Here is a 26,389-nt window from a genome sequence, read left to right on the forward strand (position 1 = left end):
GAAGCACTCAGCCCCGGCCACAATTGCTGGTGACACACAGGTATTTCCTAATTATTTGGTGTGAAATCTGATGTCACTTCAGCCTCCCACCAGTGAGTAGGTGAGCAGCTTTCAAACATCTGTTTCCACATGCCCTCCTGCCTTCCACTATACAGAACTGCCTCCAGGAGGAATTACTATCAGTTAGGCAAAAGAAAACAGTATAGAATCCAAGAGAGCCATTCGGCCTGGAAATGAAAGCAATTAAGCTGAATAGCAAGGCCCACAGCAGCGCTTCATTTATGAGCATCTTTGCAGTAATACACTATCTGAATCAAGCTAAGGAAAAATCTGATTGTAGTAGTTTTACCAGTACACCAGTATTGCTGCGAGGAGTATCCTACTTAGAAGTGCAGTTTTTATTGCATTATTTCATCTGATCCAGTTCTGCTTTTGAAAGAAGACAATGCTGTCGATGTGCACTTTTTAATCACAACTATGGCAATGATTTTTACTATCACTAAGCACTATAAAAAGCTCGTGAAAAGTTTTCAGATGGGACAGAAGACACTGTCAAGAATCAGTGATTTGCATTCACTTCCCAGCTCTAACACAAAAGCTATGCCATATTCAAGTCACTTTAAGTCTCTTTAATTCTAGTGAAAATTCTCAATTGGACTTCCATGCAGGACATACAAGCACTTCTATTAAGAAACAGCAATTGCTTCCCCCTGCCTGTGTTTTTTCTAACTAAAAGTGCATTATCTACTTGAGGGCCTGAAATAAAACAGTGTTCTCTCCTCAAGTTGTTTCTTACCTGCCCTTTTTAAAGGATGGGGAAGAGGGAATACCAACAGAATCAGCTGAAGCCCCAACAGCAAGAACAGTGATCCTCCTTCCTGCATTACACTTACGAACATACACAAGTTCCCTTTTCTTTGCACATTAGCCTGAGGCTTCTAATACATAGGAACCTGCTGCCTAAAAGGAACTTTACACTTAATAACAATTCAAAGGTGTCTGAAGAGAATTGGCTCTTTTATTAACTACATAAGTCTGCAACTCAGACACTGTTCAGAGTTCTGTAAATGTAAGTACATATTTCACCACAGACACCTTCAGAGACTGAACAGCAATATAAACAGGGTCATTCCCAAATGAACACATCTTTTTCTCAGCAAAGCCAGTTCTGGTTACCTTATTTCAATACTTTATTTCTTGCCATGTTCTAGCAGCTTTTTTTTTTTTTTAAATGGGAAAAGACACTTGAGAAGCAGCAGTAACCTGAGATTAACAAAGATATTGCTTATGTTTTTAACCAATGTCTAAAATCACAATTAGCATGCAGACAGTACTGGTACAACATATTGTTTTGGATATTAATAGAACTACATTTCCGTGCTTGCCTAAATATAAAATGAAAAACTGAAAAAATCATTATAGTTCCACATAATGGCTTGATCTCAGGATAATACACACCATATCTTATCTCAAAAAAAAAAAGAAAAACTAATGAAGTATGAAGCTCTCAGAAACTCCGGGAAAAGCCTATCATCTGGACACACTGAGCTGGTAGCACTTCGAGGGAAAACTCCGAGTCTGTCTTCATCTGCAGCAGATGCAGCATCCCCACCCCCAGCACGAGGCCGAGCACAGGAGGGCCGTGTAGGAAAGCAGCAGGCTCAGCTGTGGGCAGGAAGAATTCCACCAGGCTCTGCCCCTCCTGCAGCCCCCTGGGGGACACATCCTGCTCAGCCCCCACCCAGCGCACCCACCGTGCCGAGCAGTGATGCTGAAGGAAAGCAGCACTGCCTCAGTCCCAAGTCCTTGCTCCCATCCCTGTGCTTCTGATCTCCCTTGGAGCTGACACAACCACCTCTGGAGCAGCAAAGCACAGCTGCACAACAGATTCTGACCAATGAAATGATTCTGCTCCCTAAAATACGAGTTTTCACATTAATTGCTTCTAAGTGCTTGACAAGGAGAGCAGTCCCACTGGAGCCCAGACATAAACAGATATGATGGTATTTCACATCACCCATGAACAGGGCCACAAGAGCTACATGAAGACTGCTGAAGGACTGCAGAGAGCAGAAGTCATCTCCAACGGTTTTACACAATAGGTAAATATTGATAAACCAGAGGAAAATGACAACGTCAGACTTGTCAGCAGCCCCAGTGTGCAGAGAACTACTTCTTCAGTAGAGAAATCAATGTGTAAATATAAAAGCTCAACCCCAAATTTAAAAATATTTAGTTTTTGTGACTCTGTGGAATTAAGTTTTGCTGATTATTATGATTATTTAGCACAATAGAAAACATGAACAAAGATCATTTCCAGTACAGACCTATTCTGCTTCACAGACCACGACAAGCCGCCCATTTAAAGCTTTACCAGCGGGGGGAAAACTTCCCAGTCAGCTTCAAGCCTACAGACTGTGATGACCCCCCTCCAGTCAGGAGCAAAGAACTGAGCCCCTACCTGAAAGGAGGCACCTCCTCACATTCCTTAAGCCTGCTGTCAGAATAGCGAGCCTTGGAAAATCCATGACCTTAACGTGGCTGGAATATTTTTCTTTTTTCAGGGAAAAAAACTGAAAACTTACATTGACATTTGAGAATTACTTTTAAATCTGCAAACCAGACACTAGCTCGTCAAGCTGGTCTGTGAGTGACACCTGTGTGTTTGCATCAAGCCACACACACCTGGCAGGACCTCGTGCACCCAGACCACTTTACAGAGTCAGGGTAGTTAGGGGCCAGTAACCCCACCCCGCCATTTAAAACTAGCCGTGCCTTTACCGCTGCTTTTAATATAATTAGCTCCCTAATCAAAATATTGTTTCTCAAATAATCCAATATAATATCATACACTGTTCTTAAGAACTAATTCTGAGCATGCCGAAGTCATTTATATTTTAATTCCCATGCACTCATCTAAATTGAATTTAATCTGACATCTTATTAAGAAGTTCTATTACATTCTCCTGGAGCCCTAAGTAATCTTCTCTAATATTGCCTAATTTAAAGAAATGTATGACATTACTAAGTACTGGCATTCCACTCTCACCCTTACTCTAGAGACAGATAACAGTAATATACCCACTGTGCACGAAGTCCCAGATGAGCCCAGCACGTGACTTCTGTCTAGACTTCTCCAGCCAGAGCATTAACACTCAGTTTCCCACCTTTTCATGCATTCTCTGTGACTGGCAAAACTGCCTTAGTTACCCCAATTCTCCTTAATAACTTTGTATGAATTTCTTTAGCTAAAGCTCTTCACGTCTCTAAATACATTATAGCTCTCAGGTTTTAGTCTTTTCCTTTCTTTCAGACTCCAGCCTTTTAGTCCCTGTTTCACTAAATCCTTCAAGAGCTTGTAGCAGTTGGAAATGCATGATCCAACTTTATAGAAGCTATGCTGATTTGCTCTTCCAATTACTTTATGTAAATGTCACTCCAAAATACATACATATCAGGCTTTGGTTATTTTTTGTGATCTTCTCAACCGCTTCCCTGGCTCTTGATAACTATTCTCCATATTCTCCTAATACAAATGGTTATCTTTTGAAAGGATAACTGCAGACCTGAGTACCACAGTATTATAAAGAATCACTTTACCTTTTTCAGTGGTGATATCAAAGAGTTTTTGAATTAATAAAACCAAATGGAAACAAAGCTACTCTACAAATTCCAGCTAGAGAACTTGTTACCTAACACACAAGCTGTAGTACAGTGTACTCTTACCTACAATTTTAGTAGTCTGGGCCCAGATGAAACTGCATCACCTGCTTGAAAGTAGCAACACATTGTCACTACCAGAAACACTTAAGTACAGCCAAATAAATCCCAGCAATAAGTCATGCTACTTTTAAAAGCCTTTGTCTTCTCATATTTATTTGCTGTTTCAAAACATTTTCCTCTTAGAAAACATGCATGCAGCAGCAAAAAACCCCGTAACACAGGGCTGATGCCCACAGCATTGCAAAACACGTTCACTTGGCTTTAAACATCAAAAATAGCTGGCAGAGGAAGGACCTCAGCACAGAAAAAAGAAGGATAGAAGCCTTACACATCATTCTAGGTTTAAGTAAGCAGGAAATATGAAGGGTGCTGCTCTGTGAAATGGGCTACAATGAAGGAGAAAGGATGCACTGAAGTAGTCACAAACATAAAACTTCAGCACAGTAACAACCAACTTACAGGTGGGCATACACTGATACCCACGTCCTGTAGGAAAATGAGGGGAATGTTAGACCCCTCAAAACAGCACGCAGAACAGCAACATGCTAAGCACAGCAAGTCCTACAGTCACTGCATGAAATAGCTGTCTGGAACAAAACACTGGGATACGTAATGATAGGTGCAATTCGTGTTTAAAGGAAGAGGCTGGAAAACATCACAGATGCACCCACTTTCATAACAGGAACTTGCCACTACTTGGCATTAATGAAAAGCAGGTGTAGAGGTGACAGGTACTCAGGTGCTGTTCTCTCATTTACAGAAAGCTTCCATCACCTAAATCCTGCTGGTTTTCTTTCAAAAACAAAAGTTAGAAAGAAAAGCTACTCACACTCTTCCCCAAAAGCTGGAAGCACTGTGTTCTTTCCACTCGCAGCTTTACAGCTCGTACCCACATACAGAGCCAGGCTTATGTCCTGCCTCAAGGTGTAGTAACACAAGGCTTATAGCTGGCATCTCTCAGGACAAAGTGCTCTGAGTATTGACTGTTTCTACATTTCGTGCAGAAAAGCTACTGGGTAAGCAGAAAGAAACTAGCTAAAATACAGAAACAAGGCTGGGAATAAGGTCTTTGAGCACTATCCTCTCACAGCCAACTTCAAGAATCACTCAAATATTACAATCTAGATCATCCCACCTGAAGCCCAGTAATTATGAATCTTAAACAGCTTTCGTAGTCACTTCTGCCAAAAGGACTGCAGATTCAGGTGTCCTGAGCTGAGGTCTCAGGAAGCGTTAAGATCACGATTTTAGACAGAAGAGCCCACACTGCAGCTAAATTTACCCAGCTTAGAATGTTTTTCGGATCTGACATTACATTCCTGAATAACTGAAATGCATTAGCTGTCACTTTATAACATTCAAAATAAGTGTCACTTCTAGATGTCATATCATTTGAAGACCTGAGTTGTCCAAAGTCAGCAGAGCTTGTGGCACCTGGCAAATTAAAGAAGTGCTGGTAAATGGGGTCTGGAACTGCTCACCTGCCCCGTTCTCCTCTGCTGAAATTACTCCCGTCAGTGGTAACATACAGACTGTAAGGACAATTCTACAGAGAAATGTTCCCCCGGGAGTTTTTTTAAAAAAACACGATAAAAAATGATGAACAATATTTGAATTTAAAATGAAAAATGTGTATCAGTTCTGTAAGTTAATCAGAAAACCTTCTAAGGGAATTTGGAAGACTGTCCTCAGTTTAAACAGCTCCCAGTGACCTGCAGCTTCACCCTGCAAACTTGTCCCCCACCAAAGCTCCTCTGATTTCACGCTGCCTAGAAAGCTACTCATGCAACTGCTCTGAAAAGCACACAAGGGTGGGTGATGCTGCCAACAGACCACAAGCTTGGATCTATGCTCCTTCCCAGTAAGCAGTACAAAGGAGCAGCAACAGAATGCGCTGGGTTTTCTGATCATGTTACAAAGTAAAGTTAGTTGTAAAACATAAGCTTTGCACTTACATACTGTTTCTATTCACACAAACAACAAGAATCACATCGAACTGGGCACAGAATGAGCACTATGAAGGAAGCAGGCATGAGCACAGTGCCACCTGCTCGTACAGTGCCCTGCTGGAAATGTTTCCTCCCCCTTTCCATGCCACTCTCCCATATGGGATCAGTGCTCACACACTTCACCAACTTGCCTTCCTCCAGAGCAGCTGCTGCTGGAAATCTGACCAAAGAGTCTCGTTTTATCAACCCTGTATGACAGCACACTGTTCATTGCTGCCACCACAAAGTCTGCATTCAGGCACAGCAGCAACACAATTGCACAGATCTCTGATCAGTAGTTTTAACTTACATACATGGTGGGCCTTCTTCACTTTCTGGGTTTGTTTAAGAATGTAACCACATGGCAACCTCAACAAAATTGGAATCAACTGTTAATTAGCATTCTATTTAATGGAGATGAAAGCCAAAGCATTCTGACTAAGAGGATACTGCACTTATTTTGGTCTGATAAAAATTACATTAAGCTATATATAACTGCATCAAATGGAATATTTAAGCTTTTTAACTTGAGCATTTTATGCATTAGTAATTCACTTAATTATTTTCTCTAGAGAACAAGTAGCATAATATCATGCTCATGCATGGGGAGTTACATGAACGAATCTTAAAGCATCAGGATAGCATTAGATACCCAGGAGCCTTACTTAAATCAATAAAAGCAAGAGGAAGGAGTGGGAAGGATGCTGCTTCCAGCTTATTTCACATCACTACATGCACAGCAGGTATACAAAGAATGCTGGACACCGAATGCCTTAACTTAATAAAAAATTAACCCAATCTATCTCACTATAATAAAGAATGAAAAGCCACTTATCTATCATTGAAATGCATCTGCTAGCCCTCTTCATCCACGATAACTCTGCTGTAATGACTTTGAGCTATTTAAGTCACACTGTATTTCTACACAGTCACTAAGATCTCAGAAAACAGGTGAGCATGAATTGGTAGAAAGAGTGAAAGTACATCAGGAAGAAACCTGCCTAACTTCTCTCTGCAGACAGATGAATTAAGGTGTCACCACTCTCCAACACATCACTCTACGAATTCAGCTACAACATCCCTGCTCCAAAGTATTTTCTACTTTATGGCCTATTTTTATAACTCTGAATTTGATATGGGAATTACTACGTCTGATATCAACTAGTACAGAGTGAAACTGCAATGGGTAAGAGCCATAAAATAAACAGAAAAGGCAAGAAGAAAGGGAATGTAACAGCAGCTTGCTAAAACCAGAAGAATTTCTGTTAATTTGTGTGCTTTTGTGACTGGTTTATTCTATAAGGTATTTTCATTTATTATATTGGTAAAGTAGCTGTAGGAGGGCAGGAGAAACTGAAAATGAAAGAAACAAAAAAGAAGCAGATTCAATATTGGCACAGAAAAAAGAACTCTGAATTTGTGCTGCAGTTGATGCAAGGTGCGTTGGATCCTCCAGGCTGGGCAGGAGCTCCATCTCCAGCCCTTCAACTCCACAGCAGCCGTGGTAAAACCCAGATCACAGTGTGAGGCACAGCAGCATAGTATCAAACAGAATTCAAGCTACAGCACTGTCCTAATTCACACGTTGCTGCTTTCTCAGCGAACTGTGCTGGTGGCCACAACTAACTCAGAAGGAGAAACTAACTTCCAGCTCTCACAACGCTGAGCAACTCTGATGGATTGGAGCAAACTGGAACTTCAAGTGGAATTCTTACCTAGCCACTAGGTCTGCCTTTTCAACTGCTTTGTGCTGCTGCTGGAAGAGAGACTTGGGTTTGGTCCACAGAAAGAGTTAATGAAATTCTACACGATTTCACATTAACCCATAACCATAAATCAAGCAGCACTGATTGTTGGCAGCATTTAGTAAGCTGAATATTTCTGAATATTTTGGGAAAAATATCCAGCTGCTAGCTGGTGAATCACCAAAACAAAATGTTCATTTCTCTAGGAAGCTATCCATCAGTACAAGCAGTGCGTGGATTGAAGTCCTCGATCACGCGGACCCCTGCGCTTGGTCATTTGGACGTCATTCCCAACATGACGCCCGATGCTTGCCATAGTATCTCCAAGTCCTGGAAAATTCCCCACAGCTAAAGAAAGCCAAATGATACGAGCTATCCTTTTTTGCCTCTTTGCCTGCAGTTCTTGCAGTAACTCCTTTCACCACAGTTATTAATGATCTGCTCGTCCATTCGCTACTGCACTGCCCATCTCTCGCCTTTTGTCTTAGGCTTGGACTTTGATGTCAAGGATGCTTTTACCCTTTACACAGCGTTATTCCATGATGAATACATACCCCACCATAACAAACAGATTATTTCAACTCTCTCCTTAGCTAGTCCTTGTCAAGTTGTCACAGTTGCACTGACTTTCATAGTTCTAACCTTACATGCATAACTCTTTTTGCCTAAAGAATCATCCACGGGATATGGAGAAATCTAAAGCAGTCACATTTCCTGGCACACAGACCTCATGGCAAAGGAGCTGTGCTGCCGAAAGGCTGTGGGGCTCACACAGCAAAGTTTGGGGGAAAGATGCAGGCTGTTAAACAGCCATAAATCTCATAGCAAAGACTGATCAAAAGAAAATGTACTGCATGCCTTCTGCCTCAGTTTGGACAAGCAGTATCGTACAGGCCTTCTATAAGAAAAAAGAGCTTCAAAAGGTAATTTATCATGCATGTTATCATGTTATATTGTTACAGCCCTACAGCTGGAACCAAGCGATGGCCACCATGGCAGCAGTTGGTGCATCCTGGAGCAAACTACCCAGAACAGGGTGAATTTGGGCCACCCCACATCACTTAGCCACAAGGCTAACAATTGTTCCTCGTGATACAGACCACAGGTTTCTATTTTTGTATAAGAAAGCTGAGCAGAAATGATGAAGATCACACCAAACCCTTTCATGAAATCTACAGGAACTGTACTGAATTCAATGAAGATGGTTAATCAAGACCCAAAAATTCACTCTAACTTTCCTAACCATGCTATTTTTCCCATCCCAATGCAATTGGAATTGTAGCAGTTTGACCCTGGATCTGCCACCCTTCAGACAACCAGATTGATCACCTTCTCCATCAGAATCTCCAAGAAAGCCTTTGGCAGCTTAATCTAATCATCTCCCCATCTTCTGCCTCCAAACCTCTCAATTGCAGGAGAGCAGACAGACACTGCATCACCTGCTGTGCAGACTGCTATGGGGACAGGCTCAGCACGTGCCACAGGGCTGTACACCTGCTCAGCTATTCAGAACCAGGACTACCACATCGCCAGCTGTAAGGATCGCTCCTGACATTTGTGTTGTTGAGCATCAACCATCACTGCCCTCACATTTTCTAGAAAGCCAGCATTGCCACTAGCCAGTGGTATCTAGGAGCAAGGAGTGGGCAGGCACTGCTGCATTCAGCTCCAGCAGCTTTCAGGAATAGCAACAGAACGTAAGAGCAGAAGGCAGGCTCATAAAGAGTCCATGCAAAGAAATTTCAGCATGACTCAATCCAAAAATATCCATGTATGATTTTGGAATAATCACACTTTTTGTTACCAAAAAATAGAAATGGATTACTTTTTTTGGTATCAGTACAGTTTCTAAATACATTAGCAGCAAAGTGATAAGTTACAGGAAGAACGTTATGGCATTTTCTTGGAGTTGTTATTAATAGCCTCCCTGGACATATTCCTGGTAATTCCCCATTATAGCAAGACTGCATAAAGAGGAGCACTGATGAGCTGCAAGTTTCTTTATAACGTGGAAATGCAGTTCTCGAATTTTTGCCGAAGTATAATCAAATTCTAGCTGTAGGAAGGAAGAGGTGAAGGCAGTACTGAAATGCAAGTTCTCTGAAAACACCCATAAGAATGCCATTTTACACCTGGCATAATTTTAGTTCCTGGTACAGCAATAGCATCACACCCCAACTAGGGCCTTCATTTGCACCCCACAACAAATGCTGCTTATTAAACCAAAGGGAGAGTTATCAGCCTGCCAGCATTGGCCCCATCAGTGACGTGCACAAGCTCTGCTCAGCTGCCGGATCCACACTCGGCCTCAGGCAAAACCAGCTGACCCATTTGGAACAGAGCACACCTGTTCTTAGCTAATCCTCCATCTGACAAATTACAACAGGAAGAATAATAAGCATGTGGCCACCTGAAACACCACGTTTTTGATGTGACTCACCTATAAAACCCCAGAACATAAATGGATTAGAAGTTTGCAGCAAGCTTTTCACCAGGATGTTGGCTTGTTACTAGTGCTGACTTCCAAAACAAAGGCATCTTTAGTTTTGAACAACACGAACTTCCTAACAGCACTTACACTCCTAGGAGAGGAATCCAACCAAGGCTGCGTATGAACAACATAACGACTGTTCCATTTGCTTACTACTGATACCCATCTTGCTATGTTATAAGCCACTCGGAGGAAGCATTGAGCACAAAGACTATGCAAGTTGATTTGTTCCATCAGGCAAATCTTGCTTGCCATCTAGTGGATACAGCTCTGAACTAAAGCAAGCACGTCCACCTCCAGCAAGAACTGAGCAGTCACAGGATGTGTGGTAGTCACAGTTTTGCATTGATTTTTGCATTTTGCTGTACTTTGGTTAGGAGCAGATCAAGCTTAGCATTGCTAAGAGCACCGCCTGTTCAATTCCCCTGAACTCTAAATTTGCATAGCCAATTAAAAATCTTCTTATAAAAAAATGCATTCTTTTCTACAATACATTCCTCCTAGTCTACAAACATAAGCCACAAAAAAGAAATCAGGTTATAATTCATCAAATATATAGCAAGAATAATTCATAAAGGGAGACAGCTGAGCTACAAATCACAGCTATCCAGAGCATTCATCTCAATGACAAAACCATCACCCCATGTTAACAGTCTGGAGAGGAGAGTTTCAAACAGGCCTTCTGCAGCTCATTCAATGCTTTTCCCCCATGAAGTACAGTGAATTATTTACAGACTTAAATTAACTATTTGATTAAGTGCTCTCCTTGATCAGAGAGTTCAGTATCTTATAGAATTGACCTGTAGGTCTAAGTTACAGCTCATGTGCTTTGAAATCATTTCAGGACAATGAACATTATGGAATAAAATGATTTTGTGCTTGCTTGCATCAGTTTAAAAATAGAGTAACTCCATTTAACTAAGGGAGCCATATCAGGCCAAGAGGTTCTGTTCTAAGAACTTCTGAATGACACTTTGTGTCAGTTTGACTCTGCTTTCCTATCAGCTGCACTGATTAAAATACTTGAGGAGCACAAGCCAGCAGAGGACCAAAACATCTCATGCTTAAGGATTTCAGTTTAGAGACGCATTGTTCAAAAACTGGGGAATATAACAGATATCAATCAGAAAAAAGGCTGATATAATCACTTAATTTCCTGTTCAGAAAATTTTATTCCAATGAAATAACTCTAAATATGGTTTGACTCCACCAAATAATGCACTGTGTAGATCTTTTTTTTTTTTCTTAATTGAGTTAAATGCCTGCTAATGACCATGGGGAATGAAGTAGGCCACAGCTGGCTATATCATGCATATGCAATGGGTACTTAGCCACAATTTATGTAATTAGTTACAGTCATATTAAGCTGTTTAAAACACATGTTAAAGATCTAATGATGAGCTGACGTTAATGGGTCATCACAGCACACTTAAATAGTTTCCAAATAACATTTGCATAAGCTGCTGACGTGCAAAGAGGACACTTTCAGAAAACAATTATTCATTAAAATCAGTAATATTTTTATGTAATAAATATTTACTCAAAGGGATATTTCCAAGCATGCACTTTTTCAAGAGATGTCAGCGATGCAATTTTCTCATTACAATTTCAGAACTCCAGAAAGCTGACGAATTCGTTGGGAATTTTTTTGTTACTGTTACTCAAGTTCTGAAGCTTAAATGCCACAACTGGCCTCCTGCACAGAATAAATAATAATAAATAAATAATAAGTAAATACCAGCACGCACTCAGCATTAGTCCCACAACAGCAATTTTGCTAACAAATCTAAGTGATTGCCTTTGGCCAGTGTGAAATCAACTGCAGGATTCAAGCCTCGCAGAACTACACCAAGGAACAGAGGCTCAAGCAGCCTCAGCTCCTGCCTGGCCACTTGTGGGAGCCCACCATCACCTAACCCAGGTGAGGACCAGATGCAGAGAGGCAGAACAAACCCAGCTCCCTCCACCCAGTGATCCAACCAGACCCCTCTGTGGGGCCTTCCTACCCTCACACAAGTCAACGTTTCCTCCCAGTTTGCTGCCATATGCAAATAGTATCTCCTATAACACTGCAGCACATTTTCCTTACTTGCTGAGTTGTTCCAGTCCTGGTCCTCAACCTTTGCTTCCTGGAGACTTTCAAAGCTCAACCAAAGTCTAGAGTAACCTAATGCTGAAATTAGCCCTACTCTGACAGAAGATGGGATCAGGTGAGCTACCAGGTTCCCTCCAATCTAAGGGATTCCTGAGGGGCACTTATTGCTTGAGCTGCAGTAAAAGGAGTTAAAAGACCACAGAAAGGGCTCATCACCAAAGAATAACCCCTTCTTTGCTTCTGCTGGCTATTGAAATCATCTCATTAAAAGCAAGCTTCAAAAAAGTAATCAAATCATTTTAATTCCAATCAGTTCAAAAGGCTCATACAATAAACGACCGCAGCTCAACTCCTGCTTTGAACTCACCCCCCCCAGCAGCAAGAACTCTTCAGAGCTGCTAAGAAACAATCCCAGGTGTACAAATGTGAGCATTCAAATACAGCAGCACTCAAATTCAGAGCTACTGATAAATCTAATAAAACAAACTCCTAATTGAAAAAAGTATCTCACTACATTTATCAGGAGCACTTGTATGCTCAGACTAAGAACTGGTATGTTCCTAGAGGACTGCTGCACACAAGCTGAAATGCAAGAGCAACCCGAAGTAATTTGCAAAAATGGTATCTCATTAAACCATTCTGAATTTGGGTTGTTTACAAACATCAGTACTACTTCCAGCTAAACCAGTAATGTAACACAGATCTGAACACAGCAGGAGATTGAGAAGTCTCTACTAAGAGAGCAAAACAAAAGCACTTTATTAGAAGCTCAAGAAGATATTTTTTTCTGCATGAATTTGTGAATGTATGATTTATACAAAGATCAGGATATTTGTAAGTTAAGAGCTGGAGATTTGTCTGCCAGGATTTAAGTTCTGCAATCACACAGTAAGACATCACTAAACTACATAGAACAATACTGCTGGTAATTATGATTGATACATTACATCAGCATTACATCACAACAAAAAGAAAGTACAGAAAATGCTTCTAAGTGTTGTACACAGAATCCAGGAGAAAAAACACCCCACTATGACAACACAGAAAAACATGTGAAAATAAAAACATGAAAATGATTCTCCTTGCCATTGTTTCTGAACTAGCAGCTAATTTTAAGGAGGATACAGGCCAGTAGGACATCCTCAGTAAAAATACAGCCTATTACTTCCGATGCTCATTTCAAAAGCACTGTTAGATCTCCTATTTTAAGAGAAAGAGCAGTCCTGCTATTTTCCACCCATTAACATTTTTCCCTGTTTCCTCTCAAGCATTTCTGGCCTTTTGTATCTGTACAAAAATGAGTTAATAGAAGCAATTGCTGCCACGTTATGGATGCTTTTCCCAGATACCTACACCTCAGCACTTCCTGGATATTCCTTAAAATCTCCTCTCCTTGTTTTCTTCCCTCTTTCCACCACCCCCCCTACTTCATTCCACAATTTCATTATTCATTTAAGTCTGTATTTTCCTTGCTTTTATAATCTACTGCACTAAAAACTTACAGAAGATCACATAAAAGCATTAAGAATTGTTTATACTTGAGGACTGCAGAAGCTAACACGAAAGGTCAAGAATAACAGAATACGATGTTCAGTAGACCTTTAAGTTATCTACGTTTGCTTACAAAGTGAAAGGAGCTTTAGAAATATACATTTTGAAATGCTGAGCATCCTCACAATGCTTGAGAGTGCATTAAACATCATAATAACACTTTTACACTGCTCTGGTCTATATAAATGATCCTTATCACTTCTTCCCAACATGTGCTAAGTTCAGTAAATGGCAGTGTAAGCATTAATAAAATATGCACTAGTGCAAAACAAACACACCAACGCCCAGGTGATCTCCTACAGCTCCACAACATTCGGGGAAGATAAAAGAGGCTCTTTGCCCTTCCCAGGAGGGACACGCTGCTGTAAAACTCCTGGCAAGCACCAGGAAAGGAAAAGCCTTTCCACATCCTCCCCCAGGTACCCGCTCCCTGGAGCTGTGTGCCAGCCTATTAGGGAGGTTCGTCCTTTCACTCATTAGCATACAATAACTCAACAGCAATAGAAACTGGGCACAGTCTGTATCCAGAGCTGTAGAAAGCCTTCCACACAAGGGGCTGGGAAACGCAGTGTGATCCTTCACCCCACAGCACACTGAGACCATTGTATGAGCAAACACTACTTACTAGAAACACAGACTGTAGACTTGAACCCAAAATAATTCACAACAGCTACAAGACAACATTATAAACCTGACCATCACAGAAAGGTGATGAACACAATAAATACCAGACGTATGCAAAGACTTTACCTGGGAGAGCAAAGTCTCATGAACTCCTCAGTCCAGCGTCTCAGTGGAGCTCAAGATAGCACACTGCACACTCGCTTTTTTCCTGGAAGGTAAGGTTTGGTTCTGAACACACGGACACCTCCACACGCACAAAGGAATGTATTTTACAGCTCCCAAAGCCCGATAACCCCCTCCCTCACCAGAGTCCAACACAGAGGGCTACAGTCCAAGTCCAGTTTCTGTTACAGATCCTCTGCCATTTTATTGCCACAATAAAACGAGGGGAACGGAGAGAGACATCCGACGTGCCCGTGTGCGGATTGCACCCCATGTGCACGATACCAGAGCCGGGGCCAAGTTTTAAACACCCGAGATTATCTCATTCTCACAAAGTCCTTCAAGATAGAGCTGCCCAGCCTCCCCCCCCCCCGCTGTTCCCACACATCCCGCCCCCAAGGGCTGAATGGGGCACGGCTGTGCCGGAACCGCGCCGAGCAGCACGAAGCCACAGCAACGCGCGGGTCGGACTCGGGACAAAACGTTCCTGCCCTTCGACCCGGTGAGCTCCCACATCTCCACACGGGGGGCCGCAGCCTGACACAGAGGAAGGCATCCCCGCCCTCACAGCTCAGCCAGCACTGACGAGCTACGTGACTCACAGAGCCTTCCCAGCACGGCCCTAAGGAAGGGTTTACCTATAACGGCACAGCCGCCCCTATCGGAGCCCTTTCAGGCCGCACTTCGGGACCGGGACCGGAGCGCTCCGCAGCCCCGACCTCGAGGCCGAGGAGCGGCCGGAGTCCCGGCGGCGGCGGGGCGGGGCGGTGCCGCAGGTGGAGGTGCTCGCGCCGAGCCCCGCCCCGCCGCGTCACGGAGCTCCGGCCCGCCCCGCAGCGCTGCCCGGCTGGTTCCGCAAGTTTTTGACAGTTTGTGAGCGGCGGAGGGCGAAGTTGGGTCGGTTCCGGCGGCGCGGGGTTGCGGCCGAAGCGCTCCGCGGAGAACGAGGCTGTCCCCGCCGGCACCATGTCGCGGGACCCCGAGGAGGTGAACAAGCTGACGGAGAGCACTTACAAAGTGAGTGCGGCGCGGGCAGGGACCGCCGCTTCGCCGCGGGACGGGGCGGCTCTCGGGACCGCCGGGCGGCTGCGGGGGTGCGGGGGGGGGAAAAGGGGGAGAGAGCCTCCCCGCAGGGCAGAGCCGGAGGGACCAAAGGGCAGCTGGGCTGGGAGCGCGGAAAGGGAGTGAGCTTCTCCTTATCCTCGCTTTATGAGTAATCTCGCCCATCCCGTGTGCCAGAGCCTGCCCGGCGATCGCTTCCGCGCCGCGAGCTCGGGGCGGCGGCACGCGGAGCTGCGGCTGCGGGCTTGGGAACGGCGGGCATCGGGACCGCCCGCGTTCCGCGCCGCTCCGAGATCGCCGGAAAGCCGCGACGCCGCAGAGCGGCTTCCTCAGAGCGGGCTGGGGGCTGCAGGCCGTGGTCCTTCGCCTGAGCCGCGCCCCGGGACGGGACGGCGCCCGGCGGGGCCCGAAGGCTGAGCGAAGTGCCGGCCTGAGCCCTGGGCTGATCGCCGGCTCCGTGCGGACAAACCAGCGCCTGCTGGAGCGGGCAGCCCGCCTCGCGTTGGCAGGGTTCTAAAGTTTCTACGAATGCCGAGTTAATAGTAGAATGAGAAGTATTCTGTATGTTGGCAGCAGACACTTGGACTTTTCCTCCCCACGAACAGCCCAAGGCACACCGATTTTAATCGGGCAGAATGCCCTTAAAAACCTGCCCGTAAAAATCCTACTTTTGGTTGCGTGGCAATAGCAGCTCTGGATCCAAAGTCTTTATTCTGTGCGGTGCGTTGTGCCACGGAAAGCACTTAATTTTGCAAATGTATTTAATCATGCGAATGAACTTAGAGCTGCAGTGCATTTGCAGCTTCAAGGCCAAAAGAAAGCTTTTCGTCTATTTTCCTGTTTCCCAGAACTCACTGGCTTACTATCAAATGTTTTCATATTTCTGAAGGTGTTGTTACAGTTTAAAGGTCTCCAAAAGCATTGACCAGAGTACTTTACTGTTTTGTTGTCCTCCAACACACTTAAGTCAGTTTTACTCTTTTGGGAAGTCCAGTTATATTGGGGCTGTGGTGTATTTTATGTTTAATTTCTCTGGACTCAGTGATCCAATTACTGCAAAATTACCTGAAGGGGAAAAAAAAAAAAAAAAAAAAAAAAGAATTTCTTGGCTATTAATGTTGTCCTCTAGAATGAGTGAAGGTCTTCTTAAACAATCTGCTGCTTTGTGATATCGGTTACACTCACGGCAAGGCCATAGGCAAACACATTATATTTTTCTCAGGAAAGCAGACTGTAAATACAGCTCACAGAAGAGAAGCTGACTGCTCGGGGCTGTGCTGAAGGAGTGCCCTGCTCTGCCTCTTGACTTCTAGAATGTAGCTAAAATAGTTTTACAGAGGAAAAAAAAATCTCCTGTGTGAGTGCTATAAAACAGCTTTTAAAGGAATGAAGAACTCTAAATGAACATCACCCTTTCGTAATGCTCAGTACTTGCTTCCTCACAAGTATTTCCCTTCTTTCTTTGTTTTGTTTTGTTTTTTCTTTTTAAACTAATTCAAAGGGATACTTAAACAACCATCAAGAACACAGTAATGCAAAGTTCATATTGAAGTGTGATGGAGTGTCCCCTGTGTGGGTATTTTGAGAGGTCTGGTATGTTGCATCACATAGCCGGTGCTCACAGGCCTGGAAACCCTTCTGCCCTGCCCTCATTAGAACATGAAACTTTATCCAGGTAAGGTATGAAGGCTGTTTCAGGCAGAGAACATATCTGGGTCTATTTTAAAGTAGTTACTTCTGTATGAAGATTAAAATCTGTAAAATAATTCACGAAGGCAGAGGGAACTACCCTATGTATTCATTGTCTGCTGTGACTACAATTACACCTCCCTCACTCAGACAAACGAACGCCTCTTTGTGCCATGCTTCCTGCCCGCGGAGCATGCTCTGTGCTGTTCCGTACTATCCGTGTCACTGCTGCTGCACACCGTCCCAGCAGCACAGCACGAACAGCACCAGGCTGTACCATAAAAACAGCGGCGGTTTTTGTTTCTCCTACCAGTAAGAGGACAAAACCAGCTCAGGGTAGTGCATCTGTGTGCTGCGGGACCAAACGTGGGCTTTCAGCTTCTCGAAAAGATCAACCTGAAAAACAGCAGAAAATGAAATTGAGTGCCTTGCTTGGCGTGTTTGCCATTTCTTTTTTCTTACAGTGATAATCCACCGGCTTTATTACATACACAGTAACCCGTGTTACACGTGTTATACGTAGCTTCAAAATATACCCACAGAAGGCATCAAGTGGCTAAAAGTAATGCCTTTGTATTTTTATCTTAGTCATCCTTTTTGTTGGCAACAACATAGGAAAGTGAATACCTCCGCATTTTCTAGCTAACCTGACTGAATAAACAGCATTACCCACAAATATGTGCGCACACCAAAACGAAGGCTGACATTTGCTCTTTGTGTAATACCCGAAGAATCACTTTAGTGCACGATAGGAATGGCACGTGCAAAATGAAGCCCTTGGGCGTGGGGCAGTGAGTCAGGAGGAGCGCCGGGCCGACTGCTGGCACTGCCCTGCCCTGGGAGCCCCGGCACTGCTGTGCTGCGTGGGGCATCGCGGCCTTCACAGACACGTCGCTCTGTGACCCCGTGGGGCGGCACTCCTCGCTGTGTCACCGCAGCCGATGCTGCTTCGTTGTCCCTGCTGAGCGGGGAGGGCAGCAGGGTGACACGCAGAGCAGGGGAAAGGGGACAGAAGATGGAGGCGCAGAGCCATGGGCCCGTTGTTCTGCCCGTGTGCTCCGAGGGCTGGGCCCAGAGCTCACGTGTCAGCCCTCCGGGGTGAGGCTTCTGGAATTCTTGGTAATCCACAGGCATCGATGGTCTTGCATTTGAAAGACTTATTTCTCTACATGAATGTAAATTTTACCCAGAAATTCTCATTTCCACCGCAATGTATGATCTGCTCGTTCCGCGGGGCGCAGTGCTGTTCTGATTGAGTGGAGCCATGTAGAACTGTCTCGGTAAGCCTCCTTCATCGAGGTGTTTCTGATCTACTCGGTTTAAAACCCTGACTTCCCCATTTCTGTATTTAAAAAAGCCTTGCCATTCGTCTGCCTGAGGAGAATTACAGTTCACCCATGGCACGCTGCAGGGAGGGTGCTGCTTTGAATCACTGCAATAGAAATCCAAATTTGGGGGAAGAGGGGCCCCGGGAGGTCGTGTGTTTGTAAAGTCCAACTCTAGCTTAGCACAAATCATCTACACTGACCTTACTTGTATTCTCTCCCTGGCAACACATTCATAATCTGGAAGTATTTGTATTCAAAGCATACTGATGGGAGAAACATAAAGCTGACTAATAATTGGTCATAAGAATTGGCCTTTCTGAATGAACAGTCATCCTGATTTTCTCCCATTCTGTTAGACCTGTTTTAAAACAATATTAAGCTAATGTACAACTGAGGTGGCTTTACATGAGATGTGTCAAGGGCTCAGTCCAGCCCTTTTGAAAGCTTTTTTTTTTTGTGGATTTCAACAGCGAAAGCAGGGAATGAGATGTAATAATATACAAACGAGCACGTTATGATATGCTTTCTATAAGGCTTTCTGAATCTCCTCAAGTAGGTTCACAGATTTAGTGTAGCAACACAAAATACTTTAAAAAAAAAATGAGTGAACAATATGAGCAACATTATTAGTGTCTATACAAAGGTTAGCTGTGAATAGCTATAGGGACAGTCATACAATTAACATTAGACCGACTTTTCTGTGTTCATTTTGTAATTTTGGATTTCTAGCTGAATACATTGTTATCCACTTTTGCAAAAGTGCCTGCAGGATGTAAACTTGAAGCTACACGGAGTCTGAGCATTGTTCAGCAGCGTTCGTACCTGCTGAGCTATTGTTCTGCTAGGTGTGTCTTTAAGTAAAAAGCAAAGCTGCACATTTACAGGAAGGCACTTTTACAATGGCTGTCATTTGTTTTGAAGATTAACGTTGTTTGTATGGCTATCAAAAACTGAGGAAGATACAATGCTTATACACAACTTGTGGAAATACACAGCTTGTTCCTCTTCAGGCAGCTCCTTTCTGCCAGCTTGTTAAAGCATTGGTTTCTTGTGGCAAAGAACACACAGAACTTTCATGTCAGACTATATGATGGCTTATTGATGTCAGTGATCAGAATACATTCCTCTTCAGCTCTTTTTTCAGATGGCTGTGCCAATTGTAATATCGTCTGCATAAGATGATGTTTCCAGTTGCCCTGTTTAAAAGTGTTTCCCTTCATTTCCATTCATCCTAAATAATAGAAAGCTGTAGGATCTAATCACGTGCCTTCTGTTCTCTTCCCGTTAATTATTCTGTTCAGAAGAGCTAGTGTGTCACTAGAATATAGGACACTACATCGACAATGAGGAGCCTAGGCTGTGTTACTCCCTGTACGGCCAGATGATGCCATGTGAACTACTTGAACTACTTTCTCAGCTTTTTTTTCTTATTTTGTCATGTCTAGTAGGGTGGAGACAAAGGTTTTGTTTCAATGTCTCTGTACACCATGGCATATAAGAAGATTGTGAAGTTATCTGACAATTAGGACAATTTTAAGTGATTGGTTCTGTTGGTCAGAAATCCTTTGTTCCTCCAACTCTGCTTGTTACAAGTTTTCAGATCTGGCTGTGCTGTACGACCAGCAGTACTGCCCTGGGGTTCAGCCCCAGTCGTTTCTGTGACGTTTTCCTTAGACTATAAACAAGGGCAGCCATAAAACAGTCAGACATAATTTGAATTGAAAATTAACATAAAAATTGATTTCTGAATAGCTTTTTTAACTGCGTAACTTCTGAAGTTCAACAAAATATTACAACCATTTTAACTGATCATAGAATGGCCTAGGTTGAAAAGTTCTGATGTAAAACGTCTCGGCAATACCAATCTGCTAACAGGGAGTTGCCAAGTTCCCTGTTCTGAACAAGTGCTCTGGACATTGCTTCCTGGAATGGCACTGCTTTGAAGATGGCAGCACTCAGCTGTGTAAAAAGTGAGCTCTGGAAGCAAGGTCAGGTTTTGTTTGCTCTCAGAACCTAGCCTCTAGTAAGGAAAAAATAACATGTATTCTTCTCTGTAATGCTGAAGAGAGGAAAAATCAACTAAAAATTATTTCATTAAATTGTCTCCAGCAGGGAGAGGGGAGAAAAGGCTTATGTCTGTCAAACACCAACCCTTAGGAGGAAAGCAGCTGAGCCCTGTGCAGTGCTGGGAGGGTCAGCTAAGCATGCCCCATGTTAAACCAAGCAAATACCAGAGAAATTTCCATTGCAAAACTTTTCACTGATTCTGAGGCATTCGTGTCTAGAAGCTGGTCAGATACTTCTGCTAACAGCAAACCACTGTGGCAGCACAGAGACTGAAAAACTTCCGGAGACCGCTTGGTTTAGTAGAGAAAAGGTCCATGAGCTGTGTGCTCTCCAGCCACTGAAGGCATCGAGCCACACGGTGTTTCTTCATCATTCCCAGCAGTTTCACACATACACAGAGCAGCTGTGCTGTGCTGGAGCTCTGAGAGCTCTCTGCTGAGTTGCGTTGTGTTTCCGCAGTGCGGTCAGTATCTGCTCTGTGTGACTACCTGGTATGTCTTCATTCAGCCACTGAAAATAGATCTGCGGGGCTGGGCTGAGGGTGGGGAGCTGCTGAGGGCATTCTTGCTGGATTTTTTTTTTTCCACTTCCTCCTGAATGAGAACTAATGAGGCATGTGCAGTCACTGCTTGAAGTCTGAATTAGACGATTTCAGGAACACTTGAATCTTAACCCCGGAATCGTTAGGAGACTAATTCAAAAAATCAGTACGTGAAGGCCAGTAATTATGACATTGCTATTATAATAATGGAGTATGTGGCAGTAAGGCTTCTGACTTCTTGTTGTGGGGGGTGGGGTAAGGATGGGTGGATCCTTGCAGGAATATGATTTTCAATACCAGGTGGAGATTTGACGTGGCATTGGGATTCTTACCTGCCATGTGTATGCACATTTTCCATGTACGCCCTTCTCCTCCCCCAGATCCTTGAAACAGAGGGCTCTCTATCCTAAAACAGTTCCATGATTCGTCCATTCTATTCTCATGATTCATCGACTCCATATGCCAGCAGACATCTTCCTTAGTACACTGCTGGGAAGGAAAAGCAGAAAGTTGGTAAGAGGCCCTTAGAACAGAAGCAGCCGGGTTGGACCTGATGATCTCCAGAGGTCCATTCTGAGCCCCCAGAATGTGGTGGGGGGTCATGGTGCCAGCTGGGGCACACCAGCACGTTTCCAGCAGCCAGTTAAGCAGCTGGGGTGGGAGGAGAAGTGCTCCCAGATGCTGGAGCTTGAAAGTCCATGCTGTGAAGTTGTCAGAACGGCCGTTGGCATCGTTGGCCCAACCTGAAACACACATTCCCAAACAATTTCTGGATGTGGTTTGTGAGGTAACACAGACCGAGGGCCTGGGGACAACAGGGAAGTTTGCTTGCAGTGATTGTGTTTGGATGAGTAGGAATTCAGTGGCTTACACAGGAAAGCAAGTCCAGTTGCTTTAAATTCGTACAAATAAAAGCAACGGAGCTAATTACTGGCATTGCATGCCCACTTCTGATGTCATATATTATCAGCAGCTAGAAGCTTTATAACCATTTGGGGCGTTCACAGAATGACAATACACACTGACAGAATCAGCTCTCTAGCTGGGGGAAGCAACCAACACTGCGGGCATTAAATCAATACAGAAGCCCTTCCTTAAGGGATGTTGTCCCTCAGTGCCAGCAGACAGTAGCGAGTCAGTCTGTAACTTTATCCAGGTCCAGCAATATTACACATGGAGGTGCCGATAAAATATGTAATGTGATAAGAAAATAAATACTGAAAACATTATTTCACATAAAGCTCACACCCAGAAGAAAATCAGAGAAAACATCTTTTTTCATTCTAAGAGCATTCGGTATATGTAATTTTCATTGTTTCTTTTGCATTTTGGCCTTTCTGTACATTTTTGACGTGTTTTACTCAACCTGGCTGTTAAAATATTGCTGGTGGAATCTGAAGTTCACTCTTTGCTTTCTAACACTGACAGGAGTTCATCATGTATGGCCCCACATTTAAAATAATAATGTTCAATCTGAATTTTCTCCTGAAAATAGAACACATGTGAAGGCACTCCTGTGCTTTCTGGGTCCACGTGTGCAGCAAATAGAAATAACTTTGTTCTGTTAGTTGTGGAACAGACAGTGGCTTGATACTATTTCACTAGTTGGGTGTCTTATATTTCTTGTAAACAGAAAGTGTTTGTTTTGAATTCCTCAAACTTGAAAGTCCTGCTGCGTGAATGGTATCCAGAGGGACAAGAGTTGTGCCATTACAAAGTGTCATAAGAACAGTGAGAATGAAGAACGCTGTCTTGAGGGATCTCATGATCTTATGAAACCTGAGTGATTTCACAGCCGCAGTTCTGTTAGGAAAGGTGTGGGAAAAGGAGGTCTAGAATCTTCAGAACCATTTTAAACAAGGCCACCATTTTCACTGTATTTCTCAAAGAACTATGGCTCTCCTAATAAAAAGCAGCTTCTCAAATTTAGAAGAGGAGCAGAGAGAACTGCTGCCCTTAAATGCTACCCTGAACTTGGAGGACTTTGCAGTTTGTCTTGATGTGTGTTTAAAAAAAAAAAAGTCACCTTAATCCTCTTAGTCTTCTCTAATTGTTTATTATTTTTTTCCCTTTTCCCCACATTTATTTGTATGGGGGGGAACCTGCAATGCTCAAATCTTGCACCATTATCAGAAATTTCTTGTTATTCTCTGACTTTAGAAAACAATTAGTGGAGAACCCATTTCTTCCATGGTTCTTTCTCCATCACCTCTCATAAAAGGAAGATTTATGTAAACTTTCCTTGCATACTCAACATCCTTCTATGTTATGAACAGCTGGATTCCTCTGGAGCCCCAGTTAAGCCTAATTCTTTTAGAATTTGTTGACCATGAATGCTCCATTTCCACCCATCGTGTACTCATTTCTCCCCCCCAAGTCTTCTACTTTTCTCCCATCCACAGACCTTTCAGATACATACTGTGCATAATCAGGTGGCACTGAGATAAATGCTTTCCTCCACTGCTGACTTGCCTTGGCCGTAACATGAACTTTCTGTTTCCTAGAATGTTATGGAACAATTCAATCCAGGACTGCGGAATTTAATAAATCTTGGGAAGAATTATGAAAAAGCTGTTAATGGTAAGTCTTCAGAGTGTTAACTTCAGCAACAATGCTTAATTTTCATTTGATTAATTCTCATATTGGTTATGAGGCTTGTGTATATTAAATTTCAAAACAACCCTGAACATAAAGTATCAGTAACCATAGAGCATAAGTAACATGTACTAGAATTGTAATAAATCTAAAAAAGAATAGTTACATAAATTCATATTCTTACGTCTGTTCCTCCTCTACTATACACATTTCACTGCCCAAGTAAATAGCCTCATGAGCAGAGGAACTCAAATACGAGTTCCAGGAGTGGATTTTTTTTTTTTTTTTTCTTACCCACTCAATCTGAAGCTATCTTCCTAATGGAGTCAAAAATCAGAATCAATAAATTTGAATCTAAGGGCATAGTCTGTCATACATGATGTACTTTCATTATTGACTTCTGAGAAACTGTTTAGACAAAAAATGCTTTCCAAGCCTTGGCCCTAGATTCCCAAAGCTTATACTGTAGGACCTGTTGGAGCTTGCTCTTCTTCACTTCCACAGACCTGTTGAGCTGCTTGATACCATATTAAAGCAATGTGAAATCTCCCAATTTTGCCTCCTTAAAGTCTGTCACGTGTGTTTCCTCTATGTGTAATGTAGTACTCTGAGAAATGTGATACTGCAGAAGTCATGCATAGCCAAACAGACATTGAAATTTCTCTTCATGCAAATTTTAGACCAGACTTGAGGAAAAGATAAAAACCAAAGCCTGCTGGAGATGAAAATAAGGAAATGTTGATTTGTTTGCAGTAAAACCTAAGCTCATTCATTCGCAAATAAGTTTACCCATTATAGGTAGTACCAGAAATAGCAAGTTTTCATGTTGGGCTGAAAGTTACACTTGTTCTTTCTTTCATTCTTTGCTATTGCCTTTTTTCTTTTTCTTTTTTTTTTTCTTTTTTTGTTTTGTTTTGTTTGTTTTTCCCCCTTTTTTAATTTGAATCAATTTGTCATCAGTAATTCATGGTATAGCTGTGTGCAGCAGTCCTGGAGAGAGGCTGATATGTTTTATGGTCTACCAAACGTGCCTTTGAGCCTAGTTGAAAAAGCATGTCTAGTATGAATGCTTCATTTTATGTAAGTGATTCCAACAGCTGTTGAGAAAGAGCTCTTGGGGCTCTCTTACATGGTTAGTGGTTTCTCCGTAAATTCAGAGTGGTACAAGGAGATTGTAACAAGGGGTCAGTATCCTGCTGCTGAACAGTGAAACATTTTGCAGCTTTCACAGAACCACAGAATGGCTGAGGTTGGAGGAGACCTTCAAGACCATCTAGGTCCAACCCCCACCACAGGCAGGCTCGCCGACCACTAGATCATTTCCAAAGAAGTTGGAGCTCTCCAACAACACAAAACTTACACAAACTTCTAATGGATTAACAAGTATTTTCCTGCATTTTGAGGCTAGTGGTCAAAACTCCTTTTCTGTAGTACAGTTTACTAGCCATAGTGATAGTGAAGAGACCCAAACAGATGGAGTTCTTGATTTGGTTTTATTTTTTTTTTCTTCCCAGGCTAATCAATCACATTCTCTTCCTTTCTTAGCACCTATGCTAGGAGATGAGATTGATGTGGGGCTATCTTGAGAAAACATTAGATAGGTGGAGTTGGGATGACATAAGCTCTTCATGAATGCATGGCAGATAGCCCTATCAGCAGCAGCAACAGTTCTGTTCAGAAAGTTTGGACGTGGCATCCCTGTGAGAAGCAGCTGAGAGAAATTACTTTTGTCCAACGTAACAGGGCTTCAGGAAGAACCATTTCATTTGGAAAAGCTGGTGGCTTCTCAGCAGACGTACTGTTGGTAACCAAAAAGGCCACCTTTGCTAGTAAAAAGAAATCTGAAATACTTAAATGGCAATGCCATCCCTCCTCAGAGAAGGGTATTCTAAAGTCAACAGCAAGCGTCTGCTTAGCTTGCACTTTGGGTAAAAAATTAACTACTATCCCCCCAAAATTTAAAGATATACTTCAATCAGCATTCTTCACTGCTATTTACAATAAAATCTCGGCAGTTTTTCCTCATGATGTCTTACATTTGTAGAATGCAGATCATTTTTAGATACATGACCACACAAGGCAGGCACTGCATGGTGCAGGGGAACCTGTTTCTCACTGCTGTCCTCACTGGACTTAGAATCGTGTTTTGTTCACTCCAGCAAAACAAGCTTTGCTGTTTGAATTGGCCATAACTAAGAAATGATTAACTGCAAATAATTGAATCCTCAGTGATACGTAATAAACACCTATTTTTTCCTGTAAAGCTAGAATTGAACGATGAACAATAAAGTTGTGGGGTGAGGGGGAAATTGTCCTGGAGAGGGGAAAGAAAGAAAGAAAAAAAAAAAAGAGTCCAAGTGTTAATTCAGTCCACCTGAATGGAAAAGCTGGAACTAAATAACAGGCTGCAGCTTCACTCAGATGTTTTGGAGCCCTGTCTTGCTGTCACCTGGTTTCACAACTTAGCAGATAGCACAGGGACTTGAGTAAGTTTTTCCAACAATAGGATTTCCTTTTTGCCATACTACCCTCTCCAACTACATGTCCTGGATTCTCACACTTCATAGTGCCATAAGTTAATGAAAGAAGAAAGTATTTCAGTTTTTGTGTTTTGTTTTTTTTTTTTTCTCTCCCTTTAAGCTATGGTAGTGGCTGGAAGATCATACTACGATAGTCTTGCAAAGATCGGGGATATATCAGCAGATTCGCCTGTTTCTAAAGAGTTAGG

At 42.9% G+C, this 26,389-nt stretch overlaps 1 protein-coding gene and 2 long non-coding RNA genes across 3 annotated transcripts in view; 1 reads left to right on the top strand and 2 right to left on the bottom strand.

Annotated features, from left to right (window-relative positions):
- The window catches only part of LOC149915785 (uncharacterized), a 30,023-nt gene extending 14,896 nt beyond the window's left edge, over nt 1–15,127 (bottom strand). Inside the window, exons 1-2 of the long non-coding RNA XR_016471666.1 lie at nt 15,018–15,127; nt 14,344–14,425 (exon numbers count right to left, since the gene is read on the bottom strand). This is a non-coding gene — a long non-coding RNA (uncharacterized LOC149915785). The remainder of the gene's footprint in view (nt 1–14,343; nt 14,426–15,017) is intronic.
- A 72-nt stretch (nt 15,128–15,199) lies between these two features.
- The window catches only part of BAIAP2L1 (BAR/IMD domain containing adaptor protein 2 like 1), a 34,241-nt gene continuing 23,051 nt past the window's right edge, over nt 15,200–26,389 (top strand). The window contains exons 1-3 of the mRNA XM_031606924.2: nt 15,200–15,396; nt 23,571–23,646; nt 26,302–26,388. Coding sequence (XP_031462784.2) covers nt 15,346–15,396; nt 23,571–23,646; nt 26,302–26,388 — 214 coding nt within the window. The 5' untranslated portion in view covers nt 15,200–15,345. The remainder of the gene's footprint in view (nt 15,397–23,570; nt 23,647–26,301; nt 26,389) is intronic.
- Nucleotides 16,529–23,571, bottom strand: LOC149915786 (uncharacterized). The gene is made up of 3 exons (XR_016471667.1): nt 23,486–23,571; nt 21,399–21,555; nt 16,529–17,526 (listed from the first exon to the last, which is right to left on the bottom strand). It is a non-coding gene; the product is annotated as an uncharacterized LOC149915786 (long non-coding RNA).

The sequence above is a fragment of the Phasianus colchicus genome, chromosome 16 (assembly GCF_987193195.1).
Source record: "Phasianus colchicus chromosome 16, bPhaCol1.hap1.1, whole genome shotgun sequence".
Classification (NCBI taxonomy): Eukaryota; Metazoa; Chordata; class Aves; order Galliformes; family Phasianidae; genus Phasianus; species Phasianus colchicus.